General features: G+C 41.4%; 1 protein-coding gene across 4 annotated transcripts in view; it reads left to right on the top strand.

The window, feature by feature from the left end:
* ptprub (protein tyrosine phosphatase receptor type Ub) overlaps positions 1 to 20,681 on the top strand; it is a 156,250-nt gene that overhangs the window by 67,722 nt on the left and 67,847 nt on the right. For all 4 annotated transcript variants that reach the window (XM_070965723.1, XM_070965722.1, XM_070965721.1 and 1 more), the window contains exon 3: positions 15,218 to 15,489. In XM_070965723.1, the coding sequence (XP_070821824.1) occupies positions 15,218 to 15,489 (272 nt within the window). The remainder of the gene's footprint in view (positions 1 to 15,217; positions 15,490 to 20,681) is intronic.

Here is a 20,681-nt window from a genome sequence, read left to right as displayed (position 1 = left end):
GTTACAGTGAACCATCGATGGTTTGATTCTGCGTGGGGACGTTTGTTGCATGCCAGAACAAAAAGCTTTGGCTCATCCAAATTACATCAAAACATATTTCTCTTTTGCCTTGTCTGCTGTCTAGCGACACACATAGTTTTGGTTTTGGTTTTGTTTTTGGGTTTGGAGATATATCTGATATTTCTGCCTCTGCCCTAATCCTGACACCTGACAGACAATTTGGTCTTGAAATGTGCTTTTTTTGTGTGTGTAATTAAATAAATACTTCAAAGGGAGCATTGTACAGTGCTGCAAGTGACTCTCGCCCATCCAATAGAGTTAAAAGAAGTCTGTTTGTGGAGCTCACAGCAATGAAAATAAGACATTAACATGAACATTAACATTTTACAGGGGCTACTTCTTCAGGAGAAAGCAGTTCCAGTGGAAATGGCTGACAGTGAGCATCAAGACTGAGCTTGATATTGTTTTTGAAAGCGACGTCAGTTAAAAGGTGACCTGTTGATGTGTGTAGTTGATGCTTGAGAAATGATTCTTGAGCTACAGACCTCTTTCACTGCAGACGTCTGGATGGATGAGATGTGCAGGTGTTACTAACAACATTAGAAATGACTTAAGTAAACGGTGAGCACTTTGGTCTAACTAATAGGCTTCATCTAGACTTCAAAATTCATCTCTTCTTGACAATCTTAAGTGGGACCGATTTCCTGTGAATTCTTGGGAAACAGGTAAAACACGGCTCATAATTTGTGGTTTGCAAACAATGTTGTGGAGCAAATAACGCGAAGGGAACGAGCTTTTTAGAGACGGCAGTAACCCTCTGGAAATATTCAGCAGTGAAGACACCATCAATTGTTTTCATTTGTCCAAGGAAACTGTCCTGAGTCTGAATAACGAGTTTCCTGATTCCTGCCACATTAATAAGCCAGCCCTGCTGCAAGATTCTGTGCTGCTCCAAGTTTATTTGTTTTGTTGCACTCTGCTGAATTTTCCCAGCAAAATATTCAGAAGCTGTTAAATTATTCTCCAGCATTTTCTGCTGGAGTGAATGGAGTTGAGCGGTTTGACGCTCAGCTATGGTCACGTGTTTTTCAGGTTAAAGAAGGAGTTTTAATTTACCCAGAGTTCATAGCAAATTTGTTCTTTTTAAGGTAGTAAAGAACTAGACAGCTTTGTGCAACAGATGAATTTAGCTGTATGTCTGAGGTTTATTAGTTAGATCTAAGCCGTAGTCAAAGTCCCTGTAAAACCAGCCCCAAGACTCTTAAACTGAAGCAGCTAAATGGAATTCAGCCATCATTAATTTTATTATCGACACCTGTGCTTTTTCCTACTGTGACATGTCAGAATGTCTTCCATAAAAAAAAAGCAATATACAGCACAGTCCTACGTCCTCCAGGGTGCTGCTGCAGCGGACTGGTACTGGAGCTGCACTTCTGTCACTCAACTTGAAATGCAAGTATATGTGTCTCAGATAAACACAGCAAAAAAATCGTCTCTTAAAAAGCAAAAAAAATTCAATTGTCTAGATGCATTAAGTTACTCAAAACCAATTCTATACCTTATGAAAATGATTAAGGACAAAAAGCAGGAAGCGAGTGAAATGTTCGAGGTAGGTATATCCTGTCAGACAAAAAGATATTTAATTTTACATAGATTTCATTTTTTGCAGTGAAACAGAAAGAGCCCACATTTTTTTTTAATGTTTCTGTAATAATTGTTTACATCTCTGGGAATTCCTAAGAAAATGTCTGCATCATTCTTGGTAGAGGCCAAGGTCAGGGCTACAGTAGCTGCCACAATGATGAGTGGTTCTTACTGAGATAGAACGTCTGCCCACCAAACGGGGGGGATTGACAGTTAATCACAAGCACATTACACCTCCGGGATGGGCGGAACTGCAGCCTCCTGCCTTTGGCTCCAGCCTGCCTGTCATTATGATGACTCTGCGGCCTATCAGTGTCGGCCTCAGATTTATCTATCTGGCAGTAGACTGTGGCCTCGTCTTGGGCTGAGCTTGGCACCTGTCCATCCATCAGCCTCCAAAGTCCTCCTGTGGCGCAGTGGACACAATCTCTCTCTATATACAGTGCCACATGGCAATGCTATTGTTCAAACTGTGCAGACTGCGAGTACAACTTAATAAATGCTACACAACGTTTGCAGTCTTGGCGATGTGTGTCTACAATAGAAATCTGCAGAGCCAGAGAGATGCTTTGTCATTGTTGGAGCACTGTAACTGTGTTTACAACCACCAGGGAGAAAGCTGGCAGGGTTTATTGGGACTTTAGTGTTTTGAGAGGAATAGTGTGGGTGGAAAACTTTGCTGATGGCACTGGCAAAGGCTCTTTTAAACAACTAATTACTAAAAAGCGTGATGAAGGCCATTTAAGCTGCATCTGTTGACACCACTGTGACACGAATTTCAAGATTGGGTATATATGTGTGCGAGCAGCCTGTGTGTAAGCATGTTCGTGTGGAGAGAAAACAAGCAGATTGTATATAGGCTTGTTTTGCTTGAATGGCTTATTATGCTGATTTATCACTGTTGACTCTAATATCCTGGGATACAGTGTGCCTAGAGCCATACAATTAAATCACTACAACTCTGAAAGGACCTTTAGAAACTACAGATATCATTCAAGTACATGTAGTGTGACAATTATGACAATTGTGTGTGTGTGTGTGTTTTTTTCTTTATAAATAATTTTTCTGAAGTGCGTTGGACTTTCAAGCATGTTGATTTTACCAGCTGTCATTCATTTCCTTTCGTGACTAGCTCATTAGCTTCGTGTCAAGACAGATGACCAAACCATGGCGTGCATTATTAGGCGGGTGTGCCCTCCATCGCCGGAAGCCTCTCAGTTTACCACAAGGGCATGTCGCCATGCTGACATGTTAATGGGATCAGTCATTGATAACAAGGAGCTAATGAAAATCTAATCAGAAAACTAGCCTGTCACTGGAATGTCTTCTCCTTCCCTGAATGTCACCGACACAAAGCTGCTCTGCCTCTGAGAAAAACTTCTCTTAGATTTTATTAGTCGGTATTTGCAGTGTCATCCTGGAAAAATGTAATGTTCATTTATTTATTTATGCATTTATTCATGTTTACTATCTATTTAGTCATTTTTAGTACCTCAGGGGCTACAAATGACCGCAGTCTATATCAGGAAAAGATGGGGAAAATGCTTTGAACAGATTGTCTTTCTATTGCCGCAATGTTAAAGTCAGCTTTTCAGTGAGAAGGGGCATACAAGAAATGAACTGATGGAGCCCCATTAATTCATTCTATTTTGTCGTCTTCCTCCTGGGGTGTTCAGAGCCAGGACAAAGAGTAGGTCAAGGCTAAGGCCACAATGATTTAGGCAACCCAGCAGAGAAGGTCAGATGGATCCGCACAGGGAGCGTTAAACCTATGCTCATTCAACAGTTGAGGAGACACAGAAGATTCAGTTTTGCATACAGTTGCACTGTCATGACAGGGGACAATGTGTTTTCTCATCTCTGTCCATGGCAGGATTGCTCAAGGGAACAGCTAACTGGGATGAAGCCCTCAAGGCCTGGAGGCTGCAGTGAAATAAATGGGCAGGCTTTACAGAGGAATGCGTGAATGCCCTGTAGGCGTTAAATGTAGGACAGCGAGGGAGAGCCATATGTGTATTGTCTGGAGCCGCGATGTTGGAGGGTCACACCTGAGATACATTTGAACATATGCTCAGCAGTTGATATAACATGCTTATAATTATATATTATGTAAATGTTAATTTCTGAATGTGTCCTCAAACATTTCAGCATTTATACTCTTTTTTTTTTCTTAACGTGAATTTGTGCCATGTTTAATTCTGTGAATCTGTTAAGGCAGAGAGCCTTTAAGAAAATGTGATTTTTATGCAAAATCAAGTAGTTACAGAACTCATTAAGTGCAAACTGCGCATGCATGCAATTTTAGGCTTAAAAGGACTATCAGTGTCAGTATCTTTTCTGTCTGAGCAGCCTTGCTGATACATATAATATTTCATCTGCCTAATGGCGGAAATCTCCTATCTATTGATCATGATGGATGGTGATATAGAAAGAGCTATGAAGCCATAGTGAAGCGCAGCACTTATCAGTATTGTAATCCCTGTTAGGGAAGCTTTTGGCTAATTGTGCTATAGGGAGAAAGCATGTCTTTGAGGGCCATGCGATGTGTTCTTGGAGGGTGATGAGTAGCTGATAAAGTACTGCCAAGTGCTAAAGGGCAAGGTTTATGGATTTCTGCAACACCCTGGAGCCACAGCTGAGCAGGACGACAACAAGGTCCTGGCCTCTTTCCCCACATGTTCAGGCAATGTACAATTTTCTCCGTTTTCCTGGCCAGCATTATGTTCCAGACGGAGGCAGCGAACCAGCCTGCGAACCACAGCCGTCCGTCAGCTGCACACTCCCAAATGTGAACGACAATGCTTTCGAAGCATTGCACAGATGCAAATAAGAAAGGTGTTTGCCGGTGATTGCTTTCCTGCAATGCACCACTGGAGCAGTAAACATGGACATCCAAATTCTGTCTTTATAGTCGTTCCATATCTCTATTATAAATACTTCCCCTTTGATTATCATGCAGTTAATTTATGAGGCCAGTCTCAATTGGCTAAATGCAGTTTCTTGCTGCCCTGAAGGCCCCGTGACATATTCATTCTGCAGAACAGCAGTGTGTGGCTTGCACTTTGACCAGACTGCTAATGGTGATGCATGGCTCATTGATGAGCAACTTTTTTTTTTTTTTTTTGCAGAGACAAAATTAATCAGGGCTTCTTGGTTATCTAGTTTGTCTGTCTGTGATCGAGGTTGTAGCCTGACCACATGGCTGATTACATCCCTGACCAACCTTCAGAGCTTCGGGGGTGATTTTGTTCTCGTTGTCATGTGTGCACACACTGAGTAACATGTAATTGGACGCTGCAGGTAGCAAGCTCCTGTAAACTGGAGCAAGGAGATGGAAATTAAGTATGGGTTTGTGCATCACACCAAATCAAACAATGAAAAATTTTAATCCAAAACATGATTTATTGTGCTCAATTTAACCAAATATTGCAAGTGTGTTGGCCCATTGTTTCCACGGTGTTGCTTTGTGAGGTGGACTATCTCTGCTGCAAGACCAAACAACTAAACTGCCCTTCCAGTTCATCAGTGTCTAACTGTTCGATGCTGAGGGGATCTTATGAATTTCAACACTCCAGAATACATTTAAAGAGAAATTTGCAAATGCAAATTTGCATTTCTGTCAGTTAAAGCTGAACTAATCTCTTTTAATGAGTTCCTAATTTCAGTCATATGGTCAAGATCTGGGAAAATATGTGAAGGATTTTCTTGTGGTTTTCTGGACTGCAGCAGACACCACCTCTGTCTGTCTGCGGTCTGGATGGACAGCTGATGCCTGCACAGGAAACCTTTTTTGCCCATTCTGAGTGATTCCTGTGTTGATTTTGCTTGGACTTATTTCTGCTATTATTTCCAAAATTCTTTGTCCTCATTAGGCATATGGTTTAGTCTACAGCAATGGATGGGTAGCCATGCACCATGCAGTGCTGAGAGTATGCAGGACCACAGTGGGGGATTTTACTGATTTGCACACTTTCAGGCATCGAGGAGGAGGTAATCAGTGAACTCACTTGCTGTGGCATTTGGAAGGTCCGTTCCCTTCAAGTGCTCTTTGGAAGTTTCCACTTAGTCAGTCAGGAGTCAAAATTAAAACATATAAAATCTAGAATTAAAATAAGCCTTGCCCTGCGATCGACTGGCGACCGGTTCAGGGTGTACCCCGCCTCTCGCCCGTTGACAGCTGGGATAGGCTCCAGCCCCCCGCAACCCCGAAAGGGATAGGCGGTATAGAAAATGGATGGATGGATGAAAATAAAGCTCACTGTCAGCGCCTTAACCCCAAGGCCAGCAAGGCATCCTAAACGTAATTTTAAGGTTGCAATTGCCATGTGTGTTACTCTCTGCTAACAAGCACATCATGTAATGCTAATTACAGTCGTGTGCCTTTACACCTGTCAGTCAGACATAAAATGACTGAATGAATGTGATTTACTGGCCACTATAAAGTAAACTACTGAAGGTCTTTTACCTTATGTAGGGCATAGTGAACCAGAGCCAAAGTAATGTGTGTTTTTGCTGAAGTTTTATTAGATTATTGATAATCAGAATCTGCACATGTATGTACACCCATTGTTGTTCTTCCTGGGTTTAGTAAAGGACTGAGACTTGGAGCCCTTTTGAAACTATAATGTACTAAGACAAACAGATTGAGGCTTACAGAAAGTGTACATCTTCCTTCCGTCCTCTCTTTTCTCGTGTCCACACGTCCACCTCTCTCCAGGGCAAATCTGGCAGTTGATCCTAAACTGCCTGGAGGACAATTCAAAAGGTCAACGCAAGCAGACTCTTGAGAAAATGCACCTTTCCTCTCTCTCCATCTCTCCTTGGAAAGAAGACAACAACACTTGCTGACGTGGCCTTATCTTTCTCAGATGCTGAAGGCACAGGCTGCTTCAACAGTAGCACCACTTGTATTTCATTTATTTTGTGCTTGGACATCGGTCCTAAGCTGGCCCCCTCCTCTCTCACTCTCCATTTGTGCCCCGTGTACACCAGGCTGTCCGTAGAGGTGTGGATAATCATCTACTAGCCGCCTACTTGAGGCGATAACGACCTGCAGAGAAACCAGTCACAGCTCTTCCTTAAAATGAGAGGATAAGACAAAGTTAAGGGCAGAAATTGAAGAGGAGTTGTTCAGAGTACAGTCAAAGGGAAAGCATTGGAAAAAGGGTTAAGAGTGCCCTGTGGCACCATGCAGCCCAATTCAATACTTTCCTTTGTGTCACCTTTTGGTCTGTTTTTGCATTTTAAATTGGAGCTTTGGAGAACAGCAAAGTCAAAAATAAGGACATGCGGTACAGATGACTCAAAATGCTTTGAAGCCCAGATAGGATAGATGGTGCACAGATGAAAAACCAGGAGCTGATGAAGTGAATACTGTTCCATTATTAACATTTAGAAATAAATGACAGAGCGAATGTCATTTCAAATTGATCTGTGGCCAATGAGAAATACCACAGCCGGAGGGGTGGATAGTTTCAAAGAACAGAGAATGTCAATACCTGCTGTATACTGCTTTGAATATTTTTAAAGTTGGAGAGAGAAGCTGCTTGATGGATGATGGCGGTGATAATGAAAAATGATATGAATGGGAGAAAATGAGTATGACAGAGGTGGAGCTGTGAATGGTAGAATGATGGGGGGGTGAAAATGAGATTAGGTTCCACACTTCAGGTGGTGTGTCAGCCTTGGGAATGGAAAACCTGTCAGTTCTTCATGCCCTGGCGCAAAGCTGGTTGGCTGCTCTATTGATCCGGCTGCAATGGAGAAGGCTCCTATGCAGCCAACACCGATGCTTTCACTTGTCTTACATCTTGGTGTGCGTGTTTGAGCTGACACATGATCCATTGAAGTAAATGTCAAATTTTAATTCTCAAAATTGAAATTTGCCATTTACAACATGTCCTTATACCTTAACGGCATAGGTCGATTGTCACTCCCAAAACGACATGCATCATCATTGGACAAGCACCAGTAACAAGCTGGTATGATGAGGGCAGAATTCATCATGCCACATGTCCGTCTGCACGTCATTGACCTTGAGAAACTGTCACTGTTTTTTGAAATTTAGGCACCAAAACTGCATGGTTAGGTTTAGGAGAAGATCAAGGGTTTGAATAAGCGTGCTACTGTTATGTAGGTAATGCAGCATAAGTACGTTATATAACTAAAAATAAGCCAACGTTGACTTTCTGTTCACGCGGGACATAAATAACTGTCTCCTGGGAAAGAAAGATAGTCCACCCCACCTTCCTCCATATGCGGACTTTCTTACTCTTTACACTACATCTGACTTCTTCCTTCACTCCCATCATGGTTACTGCGGCCACAAGAGGTTGCCGCCTGACAATAAATGTAAATATGGGTCATAATATGCTACTTGACTGATGTATAAGGCCATTTTTTTCTGCGACAGGTAGACATTTATATTTGATCATATGTTTAGTTGCATAATGTTAAAATTCAAGGTTTAAATTCAATCAGTGTTTGCTGCTTTTGCAACATCACAGTGAACCATGATTGTCCAATCAAAGCTTAGCAAGGTAGTGTGCCACGGGCTGGTCCAAGAGTGATACTCTGCATTGTAAGAGTTTGTAGGGTGGTGTCTTTTTAAGCTTTCCTAAACCAAAAACACAGCAGCCACAGTGTCTCATGGAGCATTAATATTAATTTACTGGCTAGCTACATTGGCGGGCCCTTCATCAAGCTGCTTTTGTCTACCTCTGTAAAATCAGAGGACCTATTGTTCATAAATTACTACTTGGTCAAGCTACTACTGTTATCGTTGTAAACTGCATATGTGCAGTGTTAGAATGTAAAGCCTGACAGATGTAGCAACATCTGTAGTGACTATGAAGGTGCCAGGGCTCAGCAAACAGCCAGCTGCAAAATAACAAGGATGTTCAAACTGAAGAATAAAGATTCGCCAAACACCATTAAGCAAAATATTCAATTCAAGTAAGAAAATTCAAGTTGAAGACAGTATTGCATGCGAGCTCTGTGTTTAGAGGAGACTGCTTTGTTGCTTTTCTTGTTGATTGCAAGCTCAGCCACAGCCTCCTAGTACGAATGCTGTCATTGCTTGTTGTTGTCATTTAAGTCTGTGTGATGTCTTATTATTGGTCTGTGCCTTTATGAGATCTTCCATTAAGAAAGGAACTTGTCCTTCCTCTCAATGAGTTTCCTTTTATCAAAGTCTTCATCTATGTTTTTTTCATAACTACAGGCTTGCCTTGAATTCCCTTTAAGGTCAGACAGGCAAAAAACACCAAAGAATCAAAGAGGGACTTCATTTGCCATTTACTTTGTACAATAATGGGTAATAAACACATTAACATCTGGTGTTAGCGACAAAGCATTTATATGTGTGGTCTCAGTGTCTACTACTGAAAGCTGGTGAACAATTTCACCACATGATGAGGCAGTTTTACATTCATGCGCTGGTTTTCTCAGAATTAGACCAAACATCCGTGAAACAACAACACTAATGGGCCTTTCTGGCCAATGGCCAGTGCTCTACTCTTTCTCCAGGTTAGCGTTTTATTTATTTATTTACTTATTTATTTGTGCTGAAGGTTATTGCGGACAGCAGCAAATAAAAAGAGAGTTGGGGGACGTCAGACCCTCGGAGATTGAGTCTGAAATCCCACATGACCTTCTCAGAACAGAGTGCAGGACAGAATGAAGGAGCCTGGTGCAAAGATGAACATCAGGGCTGATGTGCTGAGAGCTGGCAGACTAACAACGATAATGCATCAAGGACACTTTTTAAACCCTAACACAGCATTGATCCCATTATATTCAGACCTCTGGTCTCTCTAGTTCTTTGTGTATTTGAGATTATTTGGACTCTGGCATTGGATGGCAGGGAACAGAGTTTTGCTGAATAGGTCATGCAGAGAAAGGCTGGGTACATTTGATGCAAAGCTTTAGCCTTCATGTTGTTTGCCCTGTTTCATTTCTACCATCTCCCATGTTAACAAATTCTGCATCTTATTTGTGCTTTCCTTGTTTGTGTCTTCCTAACTCCTTTTTTGTGACCTTACCTAATGCATCACCCTCTGTCCTCCTTTCCTCTCTTTTTCTGCTGTGGCTTTCCACAGATAGTGTCACCTACAGCCTGTGACCAGGCTGTAGTCCAGCAGTGCTCCGTATGAATTATGATGTGCTGGATCAGTCCTAATCTTGTTATGGATGTTCTTTTGCCCTTGGGAGGGGCATCAATGGATGGTTGGAACTTTATCAGATGTCACAGTGCTTTGGCGTATAATTCATGAAAGGTGCTGTCTCGTGTGTGCGCGGCATGCACGGCAGCACTAATCGCCACAGTTGGATCTGATTAGTTTTAATTTATTTTCCAATATTTACCTTTTAATAGAAGTGTAAACATGAGAAGTTATTTACATGAAAAAGAGAAGAGGAAGCCGAGTCGAACAATGAAAATGTCATAAGATAACAAAGGGGGACAGTTAAACAAAACAGAAGCGAGGTACACAGAGATAGATGTGAGCTGTGCATTTAAAAGGTGACCTGATAACAGCAATATGATAGAAGTTATTTTAAAAATGGATTTAGAAAGATTGTGTCAGTTTTGTTCAATCTTGAGATGCCTGTATATGTGGTTTAAAACCTGATAGGCCCTGATTAAAAAAGCCACTTTAGTTAGACTCTTGAGGGATTGACAGATCCATATTGTGTCTGAGAGTCTGACCATGGGGAGTGTTAAAAGTTATTAGTCAAATCTTAAAATCAATTCTCATACACAAGCAGAAAGGGGACCAGAGTGGTGTCATGTTTTCTTGTCTTTCACATTTTCTTTTTTGTCAGTGCTCAAATAGCAGAGAGCTATTTGATTTAGCGTAGTTTTTATGGAAATACGCAGAATCAAATAGCTCTCTTTTAGCTCCAGGACGCAAATTTACGACCAAAACAGCCTCTGAGACAGATGGAGGCCAACTTGATGACAAGGAATACAGTAGAGGTGGTTTACTGCCGTGTTTGGCTCCTGGCACCCCTGGCCTGAGTCAGTTAACATGAATAGGAGCGCTATCTGCATGGCTAACTGTCAGAACAAAGACTTCTCACCTGCATTAAAAATGACATAATTGACCGAATGACACTAAACAGTCATAAACTCTCATAAAGGCTCCTTGTTCATGACAGGTGTCGTGTCCTGGTTATGCCACGTCAGTCTTATGCACACCCCTTCAGACTGAATCAATTGAACAAGAAATGAGAACATAGAGCAGTCTACATAAGAAAGCCATGTTTATCTCAAAAGGTGCTTTCAAATTGTAATTTATTACATATTATTGGTTACTTTTATTTGAAGGTAAGAAGTTACTTTGCAGTATGTGTGGAGTGGTGCCATACTGATTATGCTACTTTTGTGTTACTTTCACTAAATTAACTCGATTTTGATGACCATTTTCCATTATAGTTCTATTATGGTTAGCTAATAATGACGCTGTCGCTACTGTACCTTCAGCATAGACAGGAATTTTACTGACAGGCTTCATCTGACCTGTTTTTCCTACTCGTATGTCTCACAAAACCGATGCTCTCATTTCGATCCATGCAGCTCCGTCTGCCCCTCAGCTGTGTCTCACAGGCGTAACCGTTTGTGTTTATTTGCACTTCAAGTCTGTTTCTTTGACTTTATGCGCATAATCACTAGGCTGATGCCCAATAAAAAGGCAGCGGATAAATATATTTATCTGCATTTTGTAGCTGAGGTGGAGTTTGTGGAGATCTGCTCTGCTCATGCTGTGCTAGACTGAGTAGTTTGTGACGTTTGCTTGCTAGTTTATATTTCAAAATGCAAATGTTACTTTGACACTAGTGTTTGTACAGTAGTGTTTGTAACGTGTGTGTTCATAAAATGGTGGTTTATGTTGGTAATTTGGTTTATGGTTTTAACCATTAGTGAGGTTCTTGACGGCCATCTTAAAATCCTAAAAAAGCCTAAATATTATGAAAGGCTCGACATCTTTTCCAGCTGCTGAACACTTAATAGCTGCTGGTTTTGCAGTATGTTAGTTGTAATAATCTTACAGAGATCTTGTTAATTTGATATACTTTGTTGCTGGGGAAAAGTAACAAATTACTGTACTCAACACTGGGTCATTTGTCATTAGAGCTATACAGCATAGTGTTTTTCCATTGGCCGGTGCAATCCAATGAACTCTATGTAAGAGGGTAATTGAACATAATGACAAGTTCAAGTGCCACTTAAGTGACAGCTGAAATGACTTCAGGTAGAAGAACAATGAGACTGCCAGAAATCTCCTGCAAGACAACCGTATGAAGGCCCAAGAGCTACTGACAAATTGAGGGTTACACTCAAAGTGTACAATCACTTCATGCTGAGGAGTACTTTTCAGATAAATCCAAGGATTTCTATGGGTGGCAGAATGGCGTCATTACTTTGTGTGGGCAAGGCTGCATTGGTGACACTGACCTCTTCTATACTTCCTGATAATGTCTTGCTCAAAGGGAACAAGTTCTTCTTCTCCCCAGCTTCTTCTGGTGGTGTTATTCAAAGAGTCTTCATCTCAAGGCTAAGGTTATAGGACTAGCCTTAAGATTAATATTCATGTCCATCTCTGCACTATAAGGACTGTCTGCACAAGAAAAAGCCAACAACCTCGATCATCAGATATTATTCAATCAAAATTGCTACATTGTTTATCTGTTTTCTATGATTGAAATAACAGATATGTATAGATTGTGGACTGTTGGTCAGACGACACAAGCAATATGAAGCTTATTAACACTGGCATTGGACTGGTACTCAGCATCAGAGGATATCTAAATTCAGGTTTCGGAATCAGATCAGAACTGAAAAAAATTGGACAGGTGCATCCCTACATTGAACTCTGGGAATTTGGGCGTTTTTCACAATTTTCTGTCATTTTAAGAAATAAAATTTGCTAAAAGTTGAAAAAGCTCAAGATATATGTTATATTTCTGCATCATAATTCCACAAATATATCAATAAAAACAAAAAGAAAAAGACAAAAAGGTGTTCTGTGGGTGTACATTTGGTGAATTATAAATTTCATGATTTTTTCAATTGTTTATTTTGTGTTTATTACCCTTTTCATCCCTTAGACACAAACATTTTCTTAAGAACCATGTTGTTGAATCCAGAGGCAAGACTTTTCCAAATTACCTGAACTAAAATTATGCATAATGTCCATATTGAATGGGCCGCCATTGATTATCTCACAGTATATCAGGATGACTGCACAGAATGTGTCCAGGACCTTAATTTAATTTGTTACAATGTTTAATTCATGGACATTTTCATTTTCATACATCGTATTCACTCCCAAGCAGTGTCTTATTAAATTTATGACTTCACCTATCTTCCATTTGAATCTCAAAGGAGGTTGGAGGGCAGCAGACTCACTGGTTCATGTGTCCCCACGTGACATTATAGTAACTTGCAAAGTCAACAGAAAGGTGTTAATAATGTCTATATATAAAACGAGGGCCACACATCCAGGATATAACCAGCGATGAGGACAGAACTGCTGCAGCAGTTCAGCCGTTTGCTATTATTTTATGAGTCCCCTGTGGGCCCGGAGGGTGTAGGAGTGGAGACAGATTCTGAAAGATCTAATTAAGCAAAGCGAAATGAGAGTGCCGAGATCCCGAGCCCAGGACGAGACACAAATCAGGGGCTGTTGACAGTGGGCTGCAGGGCAATGGGGCTTTGCAGTAAAGGCTGCACTGTAGCCTCCAGATAATGACCGTCCCTCGTTCTCTCTGGTCCTCAGTTTAACTTTCTATATAGCTCGAGGTTAAAGGTTGGGAATCTCAATCTCATTATGGACAACATCTGCCTGTGAATTTAGGTGCTTTGTCTTATTTGCACTTAAAGAGCTGATTAGTGTTTTTTCACTAGCTGGTGAGAAAGCAGATGACTCCATCAGGTGTCTTGTTTTGCAAGATTATAGAGAAAGACGAGCCTGAAGAACAAATGAGAGTTCTGTATTCATAACTCACAGTACTTATGTTTGAATGGCGAGTTGTTTGGAGAGTAAAACATTAGCATGCAGTCTTTTGTCAGGGATGCCTCCCAATTTAGAGGTGCAGTCTGTGTGGGATGCAAAGAATTCTTTCTCTGTCTGGCAAGTCAGCATTCACATTTTCTAACATCTGAGCGGAGAATAAATGTCTTCAGGACACCTGGCGCCAAGGCCGTGACTGTCTGGTCTCTGTGGCTCATTTCTGACTGAGAACAGAAAGACCTTGGAGTACAAAGACAACAGGCTTGATTATGTGAGTACACAGGAAGGTCTCCCAACATTGTTGTGCTAATCACGTTAGCGGGCACAGACTCAAGGCAGGACAGATGCTAGGCAAAGGGCAATGGGGTTATGTTATCCTGATTAGAGGAGGCTTTGGGGGGTTTTGTGAATCTCGTCTCCTGCCTCGGCGTCACCTTGCAGAGGGAAAACTGCCATTGGTTCTTTTCTTGCTGAGCCTTTTTCTTCCTTCTCTCACTCGTTCTCTGTGTCACTCTCCAGTATTCACAAGACTTAGTGCTTCTGCCAGCATTGACTGTGTCTTTTTATTCAACAGGGCACATTTCTTCAGCCGTTATCAACTGCCTACGCACATAAGACTGAGTAGCAGGAGAATACTCTTATCCTGCTAAAAGTAGTTAAAAGGAGACTTGTTCCTTAGTGACATGTTTGCCTTGGTTCATATGAGTCTTCTTAACACACATCTCTGTTAATCTAGTACTGGCTGAAATTGTGCTACAGACATGTACTGATGGGAGTAATCTGTGCTCTTCCTATGTGTAGTCATTCTGGCTATTCAACACAAGACAGAATTGAAGGTGTATGTTCATTTTTCACTGCATTGATCATGGTCCATTTTATCCTCTAGTAATTAACATTTTCTGTCATTCCAGGTTAACCTTAATAATCAGTTTATCATCTGATATAGTCCCTTTCCAATATGGAAATCTTGCTACTTAATACACAAAGTGCGCACTTGTAGTGTGTTACTTCACAGTTTCCCCTGAATTGCTCTCATTTTTGAAGTAAGCAACACAGTAAACAAATTGTAAAGTACCATGAATATCCATTAATATAAAATACATGAATAAAAGAACGCTGACCACAATGTTAGGTGTTATAACAGCCTCTGGAGACAGACCTCGCAGAGAACGCAAGTGTCTGTTTGGCTGCTTTCAATTTCCAATTATTTAAAATGATTCAGCACTGCAGGCATTTAAGCTGCTTGTGAACTTTTTAAAATGCATGCTTCGCTGCCACAACTTGTGGATGCATTTCTGACCGTATGTGACAGCTGGGTCAGAGGGAACACAAGATTTAAAGCTGTTTTCAGGCTTAAAATGGCTGATATTCACATGATGACTTCGAAACTGACTTTTTAAACTTTTCACATTTGTCTTTCTCATCATGAAGCTGAAGCTTACTTTAGCGTACAGAAAATGGCAACATGTTTGAAAATGTTCGCTAGAAGTGATAAACAGCTGTGGTGGCCCATAAAGGAATACTATAACTAACTGATGCATTTCCTCTGCTCCATCCAGGATCATATATGTTGGTGAACTCCTCTCAGCATGCCGTGGGCCATCGTGCTCAGCTGCTGCTGCAGACGCTGAGTGAAAATGACACACACTGCGTCCAGTTCAGCTACTTCCTGTACAGTCGGGATGGCCACAGTCCAGGGGCCCTGCGGGCGTATGTGCGAGTCAACGGCGGTCCGCTCGGCAGTCCAGTGTGGAACACGTCGGGGTCTCACGCCAAGCAGTGGCACCAGGTTGAGCTGGCTGTCAGCACCTTCTGGCCTAATGAATACCAGGTACAAACTTTGACTTCTGAGAGATTCCCTACATGTGATGATGTGACCGATGTGTCTTTCCAACATCCGGCTTGTACTCTTATGACTTTAATTTCACAATGTGTTAATGAAAGCAGATGCCCACTGCAGCACTGAATAGTCGAGGTTTCATTTTCATGATGCGGACCTGCAGACCCATTGACCGACATCTTGTTCAGCTGAAAATTGTCACACAGTAAGGCTCTGTTGATCACCACTCATTTTACCCTTGAGGTGAATCTGGTGTTAATTACTTGCATTTGCAATTTAATTAGAATTGATTCCCTTGTGACTGTAGCTAATGTTAGTGCCCAAGGGCCCTAACCAGGTCTCTTGTGGACGCGTCTGGAAGGGACCCCTCCGAGGCCTGTGTACTGTGTGTTTGGCCAATTCCTATAATTCGCATGGCACATGGTTGCCTACTTCCAGGGGACGAATATTGACTGGCATTAAGTGGGGGCCTGATGTGCAGTGGTTTGTAGATGGCAGAGTCAGGTGAGCATGAGGGATATCATCTATTAATCCAATTTCTTTTTTCTGCAAACTCTGCGGAGCTGTCAAAAAGCAATTAAGTTGAGTAGTGTGAATTTTATCAAGAACTGTCAATCCCCCCCCCCCCCCCCCCCCCCGACTTAATTAAATTCTGTTCGGTCCCGCAAGATCTGACCTTCAGTATGTAAATAACAGACTTTTGTGCAAACACGGGGCTAGATGTAGGGTGACACTGTTTTGCCAGCATCAAACAAATAGTATACATAAGGGACACTTACGCATAAACATGTTAGAGAAAGTTTTGTTGCTGTGGTTCAGGCCATACTATAAAATTACAAGCTTTTATATTCTCAATAGAGAGAAATAGCTGAAAATGTGTCTTTACTCTCTGGATGATAAGATAAAATGGTGATTATTTTGTTTATTATTAAGTCTTAGCCAAAAGAAAAATGAAAAATGAAAATAAAGACATTTGCGAAATATTAATTTTCTTGCTTGGAGTTACAAGAGAAGATTGATACCACTCTGATACTTGCACACCAAATATGAAGCTAGCAGAAACTTTAGCATAGCTTAGCATCAAGACGGGGAACAGGGCAAAACAGGTAGCCTGGCTCTGTCCAAAGTTAAAAATCTGCCTACTCCGACAATCCAAAGCTCAGTAATTAACTTGTTGTATCTAATTTGTTTAATCTGTACAAAAGCTAAAACAAGTTGTGGTTTAACAGAAGCTTATGTGCTGGACTGCTTCCTGGCTGGGCACAGTGACTTCCTGGAGTCTTGTTGTCACTGTCAGGTTTCCAGGCAGCCATTTTTGCACGGGGTAAACTAACTAGATAGATGTCCATTAGTGAGCTTGAGAGGTGGAAAGAGAATCCAAAGTTTTCAGTCCTTATGCTAAGCTAAGCTAAGCTAAGCTAAGCTAAGCTAATCACCTCCTGCCTCTTCTATGCATCACATATACAGCCTTGAGAGTAGCATCTTGTCTTGTCTTCTAATTCTTCGGAAGAAAGTGAATACTAATTTATTTCCCAAAATATTGACATTTCCTTGCAACACCAATTAAAAGAATCCTCCTTTTGTCTTGTTAACATTTATTTATTTCGTTGATACATCTTTAAAACAAGGTTTTCTTTTAAGAAACCCCATTGAAAAAAATCCTATGGTGAAAACCTGCTAAGTTACACATGCTAGTGGCTCTTTATGTACTTTATTTTTGGGTGTCTAAAAATCAGTATCCAAAAGGACTGCAAGCTCTGCTAGCCAGTCCAGCCCCTCAGAAATAGGCTACCAAGGACCCCCTGCCAGTGAAACTGTTCATCAGCTCACTTTTAAAGCAAATAATTAATGGAATTCTCAGTGTGAACCATTGCTTTTACAATGCCCCTATTAAATGTATTAAATAGCTGTTGCTCTTACCCTGAATGTTTAACAATGAGTGAGCTGGAAGTGGTCGAGTGTCTTGCTAAGGAGCCCTTCAGTGCTGATGGATGGAGAGCAGAGCTGTGTTGCCTGTGTAATAAAGCAGACCCTAACCGCTGTTCTGCCCTATCATCACATATCGGGACTGATAAGTCATGAATAGTACTGGCTGAACATGTTTTTTTCCTGCCCTCTCTTTGTGACTGTGTACTTAGTTGTGCTGCTCTCCTCATCCTCCCTTCCTCTTCCCCAGTGGAGTTGTGCACTCTCTTGTCTCACAGTCCTGTAAATACCCCAGTAAACAGTGATGGCTCATGGGTGAGTCAGGATTGTGCTGTGGCTTGCAATGAGAGGCTCCCGTCATGAGAAGGAGGTTTATAATGGGCTTATGAGGAGGAGTAGATGGCCCTGAAGACAGGACGAACAGTACAGGGGAAGGAGATGGGCCTAACACTTAAATTAGTATTGACAGTACAGCCTTTTAATAGAACAGCTTAAACTGCTAATGGCCTATAGCTTTTATCTCATGGGGGAAAACACAGTGTTGAAATTTATTGGATTAAATTTGCTCACCATATATCGGCACCATTAGAGAAAATGTATCTAATTGCAACGTGTAAGGAATTAAAGGGAACTCTTTTCCTCTTTGCTTTGTGTCTTATTTTACTTTAACTCAGCCGAGCTTGTGCTTCTTGTTAGCACAAAGAGAACAAAGCAAACTGCCCCCTCAAAGTCACATATACCACAGCTTACATTACTAATCCCCCAACAGTCAAAAAACCTCATCACTGTGGAATGAGACCGGGTCTTCCCGTGCAACACGTGGCTGCTCTCTGTAACGCAGACAAAACAGAATAGAGTGAATGGGGGAGGTGTTTTCTTTAATAGCATTTTGATGCTCGCTATCCTGTGCAATGAAAACACAAAAGAGGAGAACAAATGGAGTCTGTTACAGCACGGTTTACTTCCACACCATTCTCTTGAAATTCACACGAGACTTTTGGCTCTAAAGCACGTTAGCTGCAGCTTGTGTGCCTTTAAACACTAAAGGGTTTGGGTTATAGCAGCTCCGTAGCAAGTCTAATACAATCACTTTGGATTTTAAGTGATAGGCAGGCAGATTTACCCTGTCATTAAGCTAGCAGAGCACTCTTTTGAAGCAGAGGTGGAGAATAGACACTTCTTATCATTGTCTTTGAGTGAAATCAATCCCAGGAGAACGCACATCATTTTGGAGGCGGTTTTTCAAGTCTGCAGGTCTTTCCGCCTTATTAGATTTCAAGTCATATTAGAGCTCCCAGTTCCTTGCCTACAGCGCATGGATACAAAATGTCAGTGTAGCCTTTTGCACTGTACAGGTACAGATGTGACATTACTCTCAAGGTTGCTCATTTCATGATTTAGGATGTAATGAAACACCATGTTTACAGCACACACAGTTGCTGTTTGTGTCTTGAAAATGTCATCGTGGAATATAGTTAAAAATAGTCAAGCAATTCTCCCCGATTGTGTTTGTTGACCTGGTGGTGATTTGAAAAATGATTTTCTTAATAACTTACAGCTTGAGTACTTTTCAACATTTTATGATTTGTGCAGGACTTTGTGTCCATGTGGCCATTTGTTGTGTCACGAATCAAGAGTTCAGAAATGTGCTCTGATCACGTTGCCCATTATATTAATATCAGACGCACAGCATGTGTGTAATGCTGTGCGACACACATCAGAACCCCCTATCACAGTTGTGAAATTGGGATTTGCAGTTCAATAGATTTTGGGGTGGAAATCCAGGAGAGTAAGATCACCTTGAGATGTCTCGATTGAAGATGTCGTGTGTGTCTGGTGTACATTGCCATATTTCTCTCTGCCTCTTATTGCTAGAAGTGTTTGCAATACCTGGAGAACCTTGTTATCAAATATTAAAGATGTTATCCAGCCCTCCAAGACTACCAAGTCGAGCCGAAGACATGTCCCCCTCCACTCTTTATCGTCGCTCACTTTCTTCCCTCCACTTCGTCTCCTTCCAAATGTCAGAATCTTTTTCAGACTTGCATTTCTTCTGTCTTGTGTCACTTCTTCCATATGTTGATACTGGCAAAATGTTAATTAAACTGAGTGGGTATCTTTGGATTTCAACCCTGCTTGTGTCCACAAACCTATCAGGATGTATCCGTCTGCCACAGCTCAGCAAGGTCACACAGGAAAACAAAAGGAGTGAATTTCAAGACTGAATTCAAAGTTCCAGACTAAAAAAATAAAAAATTAAACTTTGGAAAATACCCACAGGCACTTGGCTGACTCAGACTGTTGAGGCCTCATATTAGCTTCAACTGAACAATTGAAAGAACAAGGGTTTTTGTCCCCTCTTACAGTATTTTGACACTAAAGAACTCTGTTCACTGCCAGTTTGGTCAGGAGGAATGGTTACAGCAAGCAAACAGTCTCTCGATGGACGTGCATTATAATGAATATGGAGTTAAAGGTATAATTCAACATTTTGGGAAATATGTGTTTTCACTGTCTTTCCAGAAGTGAGATGAGAAGATCAATATCAATCAAAATCTTTGCTTTAAGCACGGAGCTGGAGTCAGAATGTGGTTAGCTTAGTTTAGCCTATAAACAGTAGAGGCAAGAGGAAACATGCCTGAAACTATATTTTAGCATAAAACAGACGGGTGCAGCAGTCATGTTAGAACAAAAAGTCCAGCTCTCGTAAATCCACGACTTGATGTTTTTACCTTTGGACGGAGCAGTGCTAGCTGTTTTTCCCTGTTTCTAGTCTTTATGCTGTAGCTGGGCTATGCTGAACATCTCTGAACTTAATGCACAACGACCGCTTCTCCTATCAGTCTTGGGAGTAAGTGTATTTCCCAAAATGTTGAATTTCTTACAGACAAACTTACACCTACAAGCAGATGTAGATATTCGCACTCTGTTCACATCTGGCCTGTTTAGCTTGACCCCTCAAACCAGACTTGCAGACTTCATAACTTTTCCCGTGCTGCTGTCTTGTTTACTTATTGAAGTCTTCAACAAAAAAGAGAGAGAAGCACATCAAAGTCTTGTAAATGAGAATGGTCATGTCTCAGCTTTGTCTGATAATATCTCACGTTCCCTGACTGCGGCCTGCTGACAGTCCTGCGAGCCGAGCCTATGGCTATGAAAAGGGTTTTTGTGAAACACTGTAGAGAGCGAATTGAGATCCCTAACTCCATATTCTCAGACACAGGCTGTTATCCTTTGGCATTTTCCACCTGAACAGA

The sequence above is a fragment of the Chaetodon trifascialis genome, chromosome 7 (assembly GCF_039877785.1).
Source record: "Chaetodon trifascialis isolate fChaTrf1 chromosome 7, fChaTrf1.hap1, whole genome shotgun sequence".
Lineage (NCBI taxonomy): Eukaryota > Metazoa > Chordata > Actinopteri > Chaetodontiformes > Chaetodontidae > Chaetodon > Chaetodon trifascialis.
This window is presented reverse-complemented; position numbering and strand designations above follow the sequence as displayed.